The sequence below is a fragment of the Camelus dromedarius genome, chromosome 2 (assembly GCF_036321535.1).
Source record: "Camelus dromedarius isolate mCamDro1 chromosome 2, mCamDro1.pat, whole genome shotgun sequence".
Classification (NCBI taxonomy): Eukaryota; Metazoa; Chordata; class Mammalia; order Artiodactyla; family Camelidae; genus Camelus; species Camelus dromedarius.
Window position 1 is genome coordinate 17,489,678 of NC_087437.1, and position 13,941 is coordinate 17,503,618.

The following is a 13,941-nucleotide window of genomic DNA, read 5'->3' on the forward strand; positions in this document are numbered from 1 at the left end:
ATGTGGAAAGACATGGGCTCAAATTCTGACCATTAACTGGGTGATTCTGGGAAAGTCACTTAACCTCTCTGAGGCTCAGTTCCACCATCTGTACAATAGGAACAGTATTTACCTTCTTAAGCATGCTGGATGGATTAAGTGAGGTAAGTATGTTGATTACAAAGGACAGAGTTTCCTGCCCCAATACTGTCAAAAAATTCTCTGAACTGAAATGATATTGGGCTATTTTCTCTAATTCTATTCTTAACAAAAATAGAGATCAGGGGATCCACTTCTAATCATGTTTGACTTAAAACTGGAAGGGTCAAACATCTCTCTTTCTGCTAGAGTTGTTTCAGAGGTAGGTCATATGAAGCCTCTGAACTGGGTATTTTTTGCTGGGTTGGTCCCTGACTTCCTGAGTCCTCCTGTCCCCTATTCAGGCAGCTCTTCAAATGCCAGGAAATGCTTTGTTCTCTGAAAGCTCTCTGCAGGAACTTCCTTTCTTTTGAGTATCCACTGACACCAGTGCAGGAGGATTTAGCCCAGAACACACTCCAGTCTACTTCCTAAGCCAAGGCCTGCAGTCGGGGTGGCCTTCTGGTCCTGCAGAGTCTGGATCTGAGAGGCACGTCTGGATCCATCATCAGTAGCCAGGAGCTAAAGACTGTCTGTGGGCCCTTCTGTTCTTGGTCTGCTGACGGGACAGTATCCTTGAGGGCTGCTGGCCTCTCTGGGATCCAATTATATGAAAGATAATATTTGTGTTTATGCTGTAATTTCTAGAGGTGATTATTGGAATTTGTAAAACCCTCTGATTTTTCAACATCCCCCATGAAGGATATGAGATGAATAATCTTTGGGTGGAGAATAGAAAGGCCAACCCATCCACAGGCTGCTGATTTGCTGGTGTTTGAATGTTATCAGCAGCCTGTCTATATCACTGATCTATGGGAATTGTAGTAAGTTGCTATTGTTTGTTTCTTTCATTTGCTCATCGTTCATTTGCTGTACTGAGCACTTGCTGAGTACAGGAGAGGACTGGTGTACATGCTTCTGCATGCTGTGAAGCCACATCCAAACTCCCCCCATTCCCCGAACCTGGCATGTTTCCACCGATGACTTGGTCATGGTGTTCTTGAACAGAAATCAGTCCTGTCTGGAGCTGGCTCTGATTTTCCCCTTATCTTGCCAACAGCCATCCTCACCCCACCTGGAATGGAAGTCACCCAGGATGGCTTCCACCTGGTTATTAAGCTGGAAGACCTGGGGCCCCAATTTGAGTATTTCGTGGCCTACTGGAGGAAGGAGTCTGGTGCCGAGGTGAGACGTCTGGCCTTTCCCTTTGAGTTAGACTTTGGGGAAGAAGTCACAGACCTCTGAGAGCTGGGTGAGGAAAGCCAGCCCCTGCATTGTGTGCTGTCTCAGGAGGCCTGAGGGTGAGCAGGCCTAGGTGAAGTGTGAGAAAGGAGGGATGGGAAGAAACTGACAATCCCCACAGCTTTGTCCTCAAAGGACTGCCTTGGTCCAACCCAGACCTCAGCTGGAGACTTCTCAGGCCAGATTTGCTGAAGTCTGGGGGCTGCCTCCTTGCCCTGAACTCTAACATAGTCAGACCCATGATACCTTTTCAGCGCATTTCTTCTCCCTTATCAGTGTGTCTTCTTGGCCATTCTCCCTGGCATGTTCAGGACCAGGGTGCTCCAGATCACCAGGATGACTTCAATAGTGTAGGAGGTCGGCACAAACCTCTGGAGGGTGTGTCTTTGGGTGGGGTGCAGAAGTTGGGGCAGAGAGCCAGGAGCTGACATACGAACAAATCTTTTTATGAGTGGGTGGGTCGCCCAGAATGCCTAAATGGGGTGCTGCCCATCCCGTGGGACGTCTGCTGCAGGCTGGGCTGGGTGGGAGGTCAGCTCTCTCAGAGGGAGGGGCCAAACATCCTGCAGCCGCAGCCACAGAAGGGGTGGGGATTTAGCAGCCCTGTGGAGGCCCTGTCCCCATGGACATGGTGACAAGGCTGGCTCCAGTCGATACAAGGGAAAATAGGCTTTATCACAAGGATGAATACGGTGCAGTAAGGGGCTCTCACAGACTGCACAGAGCAGGCCCGCAGCCGGGCTGCTGCACTGCCTCACTTACACAGGGATCCGGTGAAATCCTCACTGCCCTCTGGTGGGCCCTCTCTCCAGCACTCTTTCCCTGACCGCCTCCCCAGCTTACCCCCAGGCCCTGATCCCTCACACTCCTTCCTGTACGTGCCTGTGGCTATCAGACCCTTACTGGGCCTGACTACCCCCCACCATGTCCTCTCCCCTTGGTCCCTGCTTCTAGCTACAGGTGTTCAGTTCCCCAAGACCAGTTCCCAGGAGAGGAAATGTGACTGGTCCTGCTTATCTTATCAGGCCAAGCCTCTGGATTACCAGTTGCTGGCCAGGCTCTGATAGACCCTTCTCAGGCCAAGGGTACCCCTGATCTAATGACACTGCCTGAGAGACAGGGCGTGTGGCCCACTCATCAGGGGATGGGGGTTGGGTAGCTTCACCTGAAAGGTGATATGTGTAGGTGAAATGGGCCATAGGAATGGTTTCCAGTATTTACTCCTATTGGGCTAGCCAGCACCCTGTGGTAGAACATGGCATTGCCAGCCAGGCAGATGGAGTGGTGGTCAGGGACAGATCAGGGCCTGGGCTGGAGGGAGCAGGCAGATCCCTCCGATGCTTTGGGAGGCATGGGGCTGGTGCTGGGGGAGGAGCATGTACCCTGAGTCACCTGGGCTTGGCCCATAGGTTCAGACATAGAGCACAGGCCTTGGAGGGTAGGTGGGCGTGGAGGGGTATGCGGACGGATGGATAGACACACTGGACGGATGGGTGTGTGAGAAGGCACTGCCCACTGGCTCCACTGCTCCTGTGCACTGATCCCCTGGGCAGCAGTGGTCAGGACACACCCCTGGTCATTTTCTGACCTTCAGGTCTCTGTCCAAACATTATGCTGTTGGAGAGGCCTCCTCTGCCCGTCTTCTAGTGCTTCCTCATTGCTCTCTCCCTGCCTGCCCTACTTCATTTTCCTTCATAGCCCAACATCACCACATGTGTTCTTCATTGTCTGTGTTCCCCCACATAAGCTCCCTAAGAACAGGAACTTTGTTTTGTTCAATGTCCCAGTGCCTACAACAGTGCCTGGCCCCCAGTAGGTGCTAAAGAATAAAGAAATAAATACGAATGAATGAGGAACATTCTGTTTGCATCCTGGAAAGAAATATTTGCAGGTTTCCTTCCCTCCCCTCTCCCTCTTTCCTGTCCTGCTTCCCTCAGGGTGTCACTATTTTTTGGTTCCTAAAGGAACACGTCAAGATGGTGAGGAATGGGGGTGTTCCAGTGCACCTGGAAACCATGGAGCCAGGCTCTGCCTTCTGCGTGAAGGCCCAGACCTTCGTGAAGGCCATTGGGAGGCACAGTGCCTTCAGCCAGGCGGAATGTGTCAAGGTGCAAGGTAAGGCTGCCTGTCTGTCTCTGCAGCCCCGCCCGGGTCACACCCCTTCTTGGGGGATGCTCGGTGCCGTTGCTTCCTCTGGTTCCGAGTCTCCCCTCCCACCTAGGTGGGGTGGGTTCCTGTGGTCCACCCTAGGGCTGGGCAGGGGGTCACTTGGCAGCTGTCTGGGGTACTTTTCCCTGAAGGGTCCTGGGGCCTGAGACCAGACTTTGCAAGGCTGGGTTAGTGGGTGGCAGCTGCCTGTGAATCAGAGGGGTTTGCAGGTGAGGCCGCCAGGGGCCTGAGAGTCAGGCCCCATGAGGACGTAGCCCACCGTACAGCACAACTGCTCTCAGCTGGGAGAGGCCTTGTGGAAAGTCTACAGAATCCTCTTGTTTGACTTAATTTTTTCCCCTGAAGTTTTTATAGTCTAAAAACTTACGATGAAAAGAAACCAAACCAAACCAAACCCCACATCCTGTGATCCTGCCACACAAAGCCACTAGTGACATTAGTGTCTAACTTTCTAGTCTTTAAAAAATTATTATTTTGAATATTTGATACATTTATATGGTTCAAAAATATGATAAGATACACATGGAAACTCCTTCCTCCCCTTCCTTCTCAACCATATAATCTGCACCCCTCCCCCACAGGTATTAGCTTTTTGTATACCCTTCTTTTAAACACATTTACAAGCAGATGAGAATATATTTTTATATATTTCCCTTCTTTTTAGCACACATGGTAGCATGTTCTATGTGCTGTTTTGGATCTTGTCTTTTTCACTTTATATATGTTGTAGATTTTTCCACATCTATAAAGAACTTCTCCATCCTTCTTTACAGCTACATAGTATTCCATTGTATGTACATATGACTAATTTAATGAATCCCCTATTGATGGGCATTTAGTTTTTTTCCCCAATAGTTTACTATTACATCCAATGCTTTAATTAATTACCTTGTACACAGATCATTTGCTGGTGTATTTGTAGGATAAATTCCTGGAAGTAGAGTTGTTTGGTCAAAGGCAAGCACATTTGAATTTTGACTTCTGTTTCCAAATTGCCCTTGAAAGGGGTGTTATCCTTCATATGGACACATGTCGTAATTGTATTATACAAACACTTTGTGCCTGCTTTTTTGTTATTATCATTTTTTTAATTGAAGTATAGTCAGTTACAATGTGTCAATTTCTGGTACACAACATCTGCCTGCTTTTTTTTTCTTTTTTACAAATATCATATCCAGAACATTTTCCGTGTAGATTTTCTGACAACCATTTTACACTACTTTTTAAAACCATGCAAGCCAAGCTTGTTAAAAAATTCAAATGACACAGAAGTGTAAAATAAGAGGTACATGTTCTCCATTCTCCCTCACACCACCCAGAAGATTTCTTTTGGCAAATTTGGCATTTAATATTCCAGTCACTGTGTTACACCAGTACTCACAGGCACAAATGGGACTGTACTGTGCTCACTGTTCTGTGCCTCACTTATCTACACTTGGAGTCTATTGTGAACATCTTTTCATGTCAGTGCATATGGATCCACCTCATCCTTAAGGAAGACGCATAACAAGCCAATATATGGATGTGCAAAATTATATGTAACCGTCCCCCTGTTAATAGGCATATTCTGTGCTTTCTAGTCTTTTGCCGCTACAACCCATGCTGTAATGAGCAAGCTTGTATATGTCCTAATTCTCATTTTAATAGCCAACTCCTAACCTGCCATGCTGATCCTCCATAATGTATTCAGTCATCCTCTATTTTGGGGTATTTAGATAATTTCTATCTGCTTTTGAAGATGATGTTCATTCACTGATACATTCATTCACTTAGTGAATAATTACTGAGCACTGACTCTGTGCTAAGTGCTGGCCCTGTCACTGGGCCACAGCAGGGAAGTCTCTGCCCTCACAGAGCTTACCTTCTGGCTGGGGAGACAGAGTGCAAATCAGTAAGCAAATGAGATGGTTTCACTTGGTCCTACGCGCTATGAGAAGACACACCAGAGCACGCTGGGGGCGGCGGGAGGCACAGGTGTTCTGCTTTGGGCAGAGAGAGAAACTGGTTATGAGGCTGCTGCTCTGGTCCAGATACCGCTGTGAAACTGCTTTATGCATATAATTGTTTCCTTCCTTGGAACTATCTTTTTGGAATCTACTCACAGGAGTGGATGAAAGGGTATGAACATTTGTACATCTCTTGATGTGTACTGCCAAAATAGTTTCGGAAAGCATTGAAACAAACCAAGGTGCCCCCAGGCACACGGGAGAGCCCACTAGCCTCTCCGAAGCCTCACTGGCTGGCTGGGCCACCCTTTGCATCGTGGGTGAGCAGTCCAGCCCAGAGGGGCTAAAGAACTGCCTGAGGTTCCACAGGACAAGAGAGATGGGAAAATAATCCATCCTTCCTTCCACATCTCCAGACGCTCAGACTTGGCACTTTCTGATACATCACTTAGTAGAATGTGGAGCCAGTCCTACCTGTGTGACCTGGGGTAAGTCACTTAACCATTGTAGGGGCTTGATATATCAGAGTTATTATGTGACTGTGTTCTGAACTCAGTATTTTCCTCCACAGTGTGAATCAGTGCCAAGAGCAAATTGTGAAACACACTTTTTTTTCAGTTACCGCCCAGCTCCCTTCTGTGCTGCTCACTCCTCCTCCTGCCTGGGGCCTTCACAGTGGAACTCCTCCTTTTCCCTTCCCCAGAAAAAGAATGTAATCTTCCCTGGGGCTTTCTGGAAACCAAGCCTTCACCTGGATTCTAGGAAAATGGTCTTAATGGTGGAAACTTTTTGTCATAAGTCATCCATCAAACCTCGGGGTGCTGGCATTTGCTCTCTTGGCTGCTCTGCAGAGCCAACGACAGGAGAGTGCGGGAGGCCCAGGATTGGCGAGTTCATCTTCACTGTTGTCTCCTGAACTGCTTGCTGTCTTTCTGTTTCCAGGAGAGACCCTGCCCCTGGCGCTGGCCCTGTTTGCCTTTGTGGGCTTCATGCTGATCCTTGTGGTTGTGCCGCTCTCCATCTGGAAAATGGGCCGGCTGCTCCGGCACGCCTGCTGCCCCGTGGTGGTGCTCCCTGACACCTTGGTAACTGTGTTCTTTTCTCCTTTCTGCGTGATACTAACCAGATTAGTTTGAACCTGAGTGGGACAGGGACACATGATTTGTGAGTTTCCAAGCATTGGCACAAAGAGGGGAGAGAAGCACTTATAGGATTTCCCTTCTAACCAGAGGGGCAGGCTGGGAGACCGCCCTTCTCCAGGGAGCGGTGGCCTTCCTCAGGCTCCCATCCGGCCACCGGTCCTTACCCTCAGGGCCTTGCAGGAGGGTAAGGCATTTCAGGACTCATGCACAGTTTTACTGGACCAGCCTGCTGAACGTTCTTGGCCCCGTCCTATCACTATAACAGCAGCTCCATCCAGTAATACTTTCCAACACAACGTATTCAATTCATGTGCCAAGAGCCTCCTTGGTTCTTGGGGAGGGGGCATGTGTCTGAATGTGGGGTGCACATGCTTTGCCTTTGTCTGGGGGCTGGGGGATGATCTCAACCTGCACAGTGACCACCCAAGGTTGGGGATGTCCCCCAACATCTCACAAGCCAGGTTTCTTATCTTATCCTAAAGACCCTGGGCCACAGGTCTGAGTCACCCCAGTGGGTGAAAAGCCAGGGTCGGGGAGAAGCAAAAGCAGGCCTCCGGAGCTTCGGGCACATTCCGTCTGTCTGCCTCCCCCCACCACCTCAGACCTCAGAACACAAAGCAGTGCAACTAAACACAACAAAACCGTAACAAAAGCAAACTCATCCTCTCACCTCAGGGATTTCTCACAGTTCTCTCCTGGGAGGAGGGGTTAGCAGCTTCTCAGAAGCAACCAGAACCACAACTTCCTGCAAACTACACATCTGTGTAATTCCTTTTCCGCCTGGAGTCCCTCTGGAAGGAGGCCCTCCTGGGAAGTCTCCTGGCCCTGAGAGCATGGGCCGTGCTCCCCCTTCACAGGGGGATGAATCCTCCCTGCAGCCCAGTCCTCAGGACCCCCTCCCCCAACCCTATTATCCTTTCTTTCCGGGACTTCTAGGGGGTCACGACTTTAGGGGACAGTAGCCCTAACTAGGGTTAAGGGCCAGGCACCATTCTAAGACTTTACATATATTGGCTCATTTCATTTTCCCCTTTCCATGATGCTTACCAACCAGTGTACTTTGCATCAGTTTCCCTCCAGCCCCTCCGGATGACTGAATGGTTTACTGCGGAACATAAAGGCAGTGGGATGTATCGGACACAGGGGATGGTGGGGGGTGGGGGGTGTTGTGTTCCCTTCAGCCAGAACATGAGGGGCTCAGGGTTCCTTGAAGCATGAAAGGATGTGTATTTTGCAGTTGTTGGGGTGATGTTTGATAGATATAAATTGGGCCAAAATATTTGATAATACTATTCAGATCGTCTTTGTCCTTACTGATTTTTTTTTGATGTAGTTTTATTGGTTATTGAGAGACACCAAAAATCTCTAACTATGAGTGTGAATGTGTCTGTTTCTCCTTTTATGTCAATTTTTCCTTCATGTACTTAGGTGCATACATATTTCTGATTGATAGGTCTTCCTGAGTCACTGAGTCTTTTTATCATCATGAAATGTTCCTCTTTATCTCTGGCAGTACTCCTTCTCCTGCTATCAATGTGGCCCTTTTTTTGTTTACTATTTGTATGGGGTGTCTTCTTCCATATTTTTACCTTAAACTTACCTGTGTCCTCAGATTTAAAATCTCTCTTGAAGCAGCATAGAGATTTTTTTCTTTTAAATAAATCCATTCCAACAACCTCTGCCACGTAATTGGAACGTCTAGTCCATTAACACTTACCTCTGGTCCTCTCACTTTCTAACTTCTGTGTTTGCACCCGTATCTGTTTTCTGGTTCTTCAAGCCAGCAGGACTGTCACTGTTCATGGCACCAAGAGAAACCTGCCTACAGACCCAGAACTGTAAAAAAAAAAAAAGTGGGAAACTCACCCAGAGACATTCCCTTCTTCCAAGTGTCAACTTTGGGTTGCTTTCCAGTGACTTAAGGAAGTTGGTTTTATATTTTGATCAGGTTTTAAAATTTATCTGGTCTGATGATTGCTCCTCTGTCGTGAGTGGAAGCAGAGCTGGGTAATAAAAGAAGAATCCCTGAATGAACCCAGAATGATGATGATGACAGTGATGATGGGAGGGGCATTCCTGGCTCAGCAGGTTGCAAGCTCTTTTCCCCGTACATGGTGAAAAGCTCAGCCTCCTCGGCTGGACTGCATCTGGTAGTCACCCTTTTTGGCTTTCCTCTCAACTCTGTTGCCCACGCTTACCCTCTGCTCATGGGCTATTCCACTCTTAACACCCTCCCTCGTTTTCTCTCTTCTGGTCCTACATTCAGTGACCCCGCAGAGTTTCCTCCTGACATGAGGGTCAGGGGGCACTCGGATCCGCCCAAGACTCAGTGTGTTGTTAGGAAGCCACAGAGTAAGGGGGCAGAGAAGAACCATATAAAGGGTCCGTTATAGAATTTCAGGTGCACAAGAAAAGCCCTCGAATGGCAAGAGCTCCTAGGAATCCTAATGCATTATGAGCCACACCTTAAAAATAGCTTTTGGAGGAAACGAAGCAGCTGAGATGAGACCAAGAGACAAGGAGATTCTATGAGAGAATGACCACTTTCGTCTGGGGAGACAGATGCCACGCCTCTTGGCCACCTTTCGCGTCTCTGTTCTTCTAACCATCCTTCCAACGTTGTCCCAATGTCTGTTCCGGAAAGCTTTTAATTTTTATTCTGTTTCTCCCCAGATTTTAAAGTGGACAGTGTCTCTGCATATATGCCTTTCCCACAGTGCTGTGTGAGAAACAGATCACTAGTGTCCCTCAGACCCCAGACAGGTCCGGGAGCCGCGCATCACCACCGCCATCTGCCCCCCCTCAGCCCTTGACTTTAGTATAGCCTCGCTGCACTTCAACATTTGCATTCGTTATAGGCAATCCTCTCAACTATTAAAAAGCAGCTTCCAGCCAACCTGGCACAATCCACACATCTTTCCAATTAAACCATGGAAAATTACCAAGTGGAAATCCTTGACAAAGCTTCAAAAAGTCTGATGGAGTTTGCAAGTGTTTGTCTGTTTGGATTCAACATGTCATGTCCACATCTATAACTTTATGGTTGGTGATGGTTGCCCTCTGAAATATACCATTAAAAATGCCTTTCCATTCAAGTTGATATCACCAAGGAGCAGTCTAAAGCAAAAATGTACATGCAAGGAAAACGACATTAGGACTGCTCAGTGTGTATTCCCTGTTTTAAAAGATATTGTCTTTTCCCTGTCTTTCATCCATAATTGCTTCATGGGGATGGAAGCTCTGGAGCTAGAGGGTCTTCCTTTCCTTTCTCTGACTCACTTTATTCTTTCTCCTCTTGCTGTCAGATTCGACTGGACTATGGGCAGCAAGCAGAAAGATGGCCTCACGTTAGTCATTCTTTGATGAACCATCCCAAGTCTGACTTTGTGTGCTTCACAGAAAGTGGGGTTTGTGAGCTCAGATGCTTCTGGGACCCAAACAAGTGCAAAAAAAAAAAAAAAAAAGGGGTGTACGGTGCAATAAATGTGATGTAATAGGGAGAGATGTGGGGACCGTGGCAAAAGTGTCCCAGCTGAAAAAGCAGCTGCTTCTCAGGTTCAAGCAGTTTACTGCCAGGAGAGCATGGGAGCCAGAGCTACCTGATCTCCAAGTTTGAAATGAGAAGCTAGAAATCCAGATTTTTCTAATACATCTGAATTTTAAATTTTAAAAACTAATTCAAATGAAAAAAAAATAGACATCAGCTGAACCTCGCTTGAAAGTTTGTTCTAACCTGTGGGACAACAGTTTTGTACCTCCTGAAATTCTCAGATGGTGCTGTTTCACTTTAATGTTCTAGAACTACGCCGTCCAGGACGGTAGCTGCTAGCCATGTGTGGCTATTAAGTTCTTGAAATATGACGAGGCTACATCAAGATGTGCTGTAACTATAAAATACATGATAGATTTTGAAGACAGAACAAGAAAAGTGTGAAATATTTTATTAATATTTTTATACTGATTACATGTTGACATAATATTTATTTTTAAAACAAAATATACTCTTGAAATCAATTTCACCTGTTTCTTTTTACCTGCTAAAATGTGCTACTGGAGAATTTTTTATTGCCTATGTAGCTCACATTATACTTCCACTGGATAGCGCTGCTCTAGAGTTTAAAAAGCAATCGAGTTTAAGTACTGCAGATTTAGACAGCCAGTGTCCTGAGGATCTGACAGGGTCTAGTAGCAGTGACTTGGTGGCAGGCTCCATTAGTGAGCCCTGCTTGTACACTGTCCCTTACTGTGGTTTGCCCGCGGACACTAGGCAGGAGCCTGCAGCCGCCTCTTTACAAATAAGATCAAGTTTGCAACTGATTCAATGAAGCAGGAGGTGGGGACTGGGATGGAGGAAACCATTGTGCCCACTTATCTGTGCCCAGTGCCCCTCTTCAGAGTGATGACGGGAGGGGCTGTGGGAGAAGCTGTGAAAGAAAGACCCCCATGAGTTTGGTGGAGGCCAATAGGCTAGTGACACTGGGGAGAGCCACCCTGAAAGGGAGATACATGCATTTTTACAACCAGTGATGATGATGTGCTGGGGTCGCTGGGAGAGGACGGCAAAACATTATTTCACAAATAGGAATGAGATGTTTGTGTGTACAGAGAACCATCCCTGGACTGGGCACCCTTCAATGCTGCATAAGGAGTACCTCAGGCCAGGTCACTATTCTCAGAGCTCTCTGGTGGGAGAAGGTTAGATTTTTCGGACCAGAATTACATTCTGGGCTCTTGGGGGGCAGGATCCCAGAGAGAGGAGCACCTAGGAAGCAGGGCCCCAAGAGATCTGATCTCAGTAAATGCTGGAAGCCCCTGATGGAGGCGTGGGAATTGTCTTTGGGCTTTTTTTGCTGCTTAAAAGTTAATGAATCAAATAGTTCAACTATTTTGGGATATTCTCTACAACTACTATTACTCTGACTATCCATCTAATGAATATGAATGAAAATTATTTTTCAGAAAATAACCAGTTCACCCCAGAAGTTAATCAGCTGCAGAAGGGAGGAGGTAGAAGTCTGTGCAATGGCCGGACTGTCTTCCAAGGAGCTCCTCGGGGTCTTCATCTAGCAGGCTGGGGATGGGGCCCAGCTGAAGCTGGAAATTGTGGTCTGCGTGACACAGGAGCCTCAAGGGGAAAGTCCTTGTTGCTGTTTTCCTCCATGAGCAAAGGACAAGAGAAGAGCCTGCCGTGCTCCTGTCCCAGAAGCAACTGTCTGAGGCAGGGTAGGGTGGCAGCCGGAGCGCTGAGCACGGGTCAGGAGATGTGACCTCTGGCACTGGATCTATCTGTCATGTACTGGTGGAATGACCCTGGGGAAAGTGACTGTCTCTCTACTCCTCAGTTTCCTCATCTATAAAATGGGAGGGGATTGACTACACAACAATTAAACCCTATGTATATATAACCACATTATCTCCCCACCACTAGCAGAGCTGTCTGGAAATTGACAACATTGTACATTGTGATGGTTCAGCTTTTCTGAAGAGCTGTCGATACATGTGTAACGAGAATGATCCAAGGCTCTATACACCTGCTGGCTTGGAGAGCCCACTTTTCTAGCAGAACCTTGAAGAGGAAAGGAAGGATGGGTACAATGGGGTGGACTTCACTTCAAGCCAAATGTCTGCAGAGAGGTGACTGAGTGGCTCAGCCAGCTCTACAGTTCATGACCTGGAAGGAGGCCACAGCCCCACTGAAAATGGATGTTTGCGGACGCTCAGACACGTGAAACGCTGTCCGGGGTAAACAGCGTACACCCCGAGGACAGCGCTAAAACGCATGCGCTTGAGGAGATGCGCCTGCAGGATGTCAGTAAGTGTGATGTTTGCCGTGTTCCTTTTTCCTGTAGAGTTGCTAAAGGGCAAAATGAAAAATAAAAAGGGGTCACCTTGGGTCGTCATTTGGGTTTCTTCCAAAAAAGTGGTCCTTAGTGTTCCAGTTACATCATCAACCTTGAGTCCAGACCACCTGAAGGTCGCTTTTGGTCAGGAGGTTTAACCCCCGGTAGGGGACGGGGCAGGGGAAGAGGTGGGCAGCGTCTGGCTGCGTGGGGACCCTGACGGAGACAGCCGGCCAAAGCCTCACCTGGCCAGGGTCCTCCTGGGGCTTCCTGGAGGCCTCACTCTACAAGAAATCCCTTGAGAACCTCTTTTCCCTAAGGCAGCCTTCTCAGGGTATCCTTAGCAATTCCAGCTCATTCATCCAGGGCTCCAGCCTCTTCCTGACCCTCTCCTCGACCTCATGAGGAAGAATCAAAGTCACAGAAGGAAAGGAGGAGGGGCAGTTTCTTGAAGGCTGAAGCGATTGCCCAGCAAACCTGCGCCTCCCTTCTTAGACCCCACCCCTCCCAGCTCTGCAGCCTCTGAGCCGGTTTGTCTCCACCCCTACTTCCTGGGTCCCTTCCAGCCAGCCCAGACGTGGGGCAACCTAACTGCTTCAGCCAGGTGTTTCCCCCTACAAGCTGGAGGCCCACAGCCCTCTCTCCACCTGGTGGGGGTTCAAGAAGCCAGAGGAAGGGCTCTCTCTAGACAGATTGCCGAAGGTCTTCTCCTTTGTACCATTTTGTGTGCTTTGCATTGTCCGACTCTTTTATGAAGAGCGTGTGTTAGTTTCACATTTGGCCTAAACTGGACATGTATGTTTTGTTTGCAGAAATAAAGACTCTACTACCACACTGGCCATCACCCCTTCCTCTCTTCCCTGCCCCTGCACCCTGGGGCCAGTGTCCCCCTGTCACCTGTCCAAGCCCAGAACCCAAAGATGCCCCGACTTCCTTCTGCTTGAGCCCCTCTCACAATTAGTCCCCCTGCGCACCCATCTTGCCCTCATTATCTAGGTATACAGGAATTTCTCTCAGTTATTCTGTTGTCTGCTCATGTCCGCAACATCGTTTAGTGAAGCCCAGCCATGCACCAGACCTCGAGCTAGTTCCCGATGGTGCAGGGGCTGCCTCCCCCTTGGCTGGTCATCCCCTCTGTCCTGGAGAACTTATATTCAGACCCCCTAGGCCTTCTCTTTTCCCCTCGAATCGATTTACCTTTGTCACCCAGCCCTCTAACTGGGGCACTTTAATGAGTAAAAAGGGGTGTGATTAACAACTCCAACAGGATGGCAGGAAGACTACCATCTCTCTTTGCTGTTGCTCAATGGAGTGGACTCCCCCCGACCCCAGTGTCAACCCAGCTTTCTCAGACCTGCCTTCAGATGCTGCCAGAGTCCAATGAACAAAACTCCTGCTCCATGAGGCTTACCTTCAGATGGGGGAATGGAGAAATAAAAATAATAAGAGTAATTATTATTATTAAGTGAATTATATTGGGTTTTG

At 48.1% G+C, this 13,941-nt stretch overlaps 1 protein-coding gene across 1 annotated transcript in view; it reads left to right on the plus strand.

The window, feature by feature from the left end:
* IL20RB (interleukin 20 receptor subunit beta) overlaps nucleotides 1-12,514 on the plus strand; it is a 29,015-nt gene extending 16,501 nt beyond the window's left edge. Inside the window, exons 4-7 of the mRNA XM_010975510.3 lie at nucleotides 1,178-1,302; nucleotides 3,324-3,474; nucleotides 6,417-6,559; nucleotides 11,576-12,514. Of these exons, the coding sequence (XP_010973812.1) occupies nucleotides 1,178-1,302; nucleotides 3,324-3,474; nucleotides 6,417-6,559; nucleotides 11,576-11,683 (527 nt within the window). The 3' untranslated portion in view covers nucleotides 11,684-12,514. The remainder of the gene's footprint in view (nucleotides 1-1,177; nucleotides 1,303-3,323; nucleotides 3,475-6,416; nucleotides 6,560-11,575) is intronic.
* Nucleotides 12,515-13,941: the final 1,427 nt, after the last annotated feature.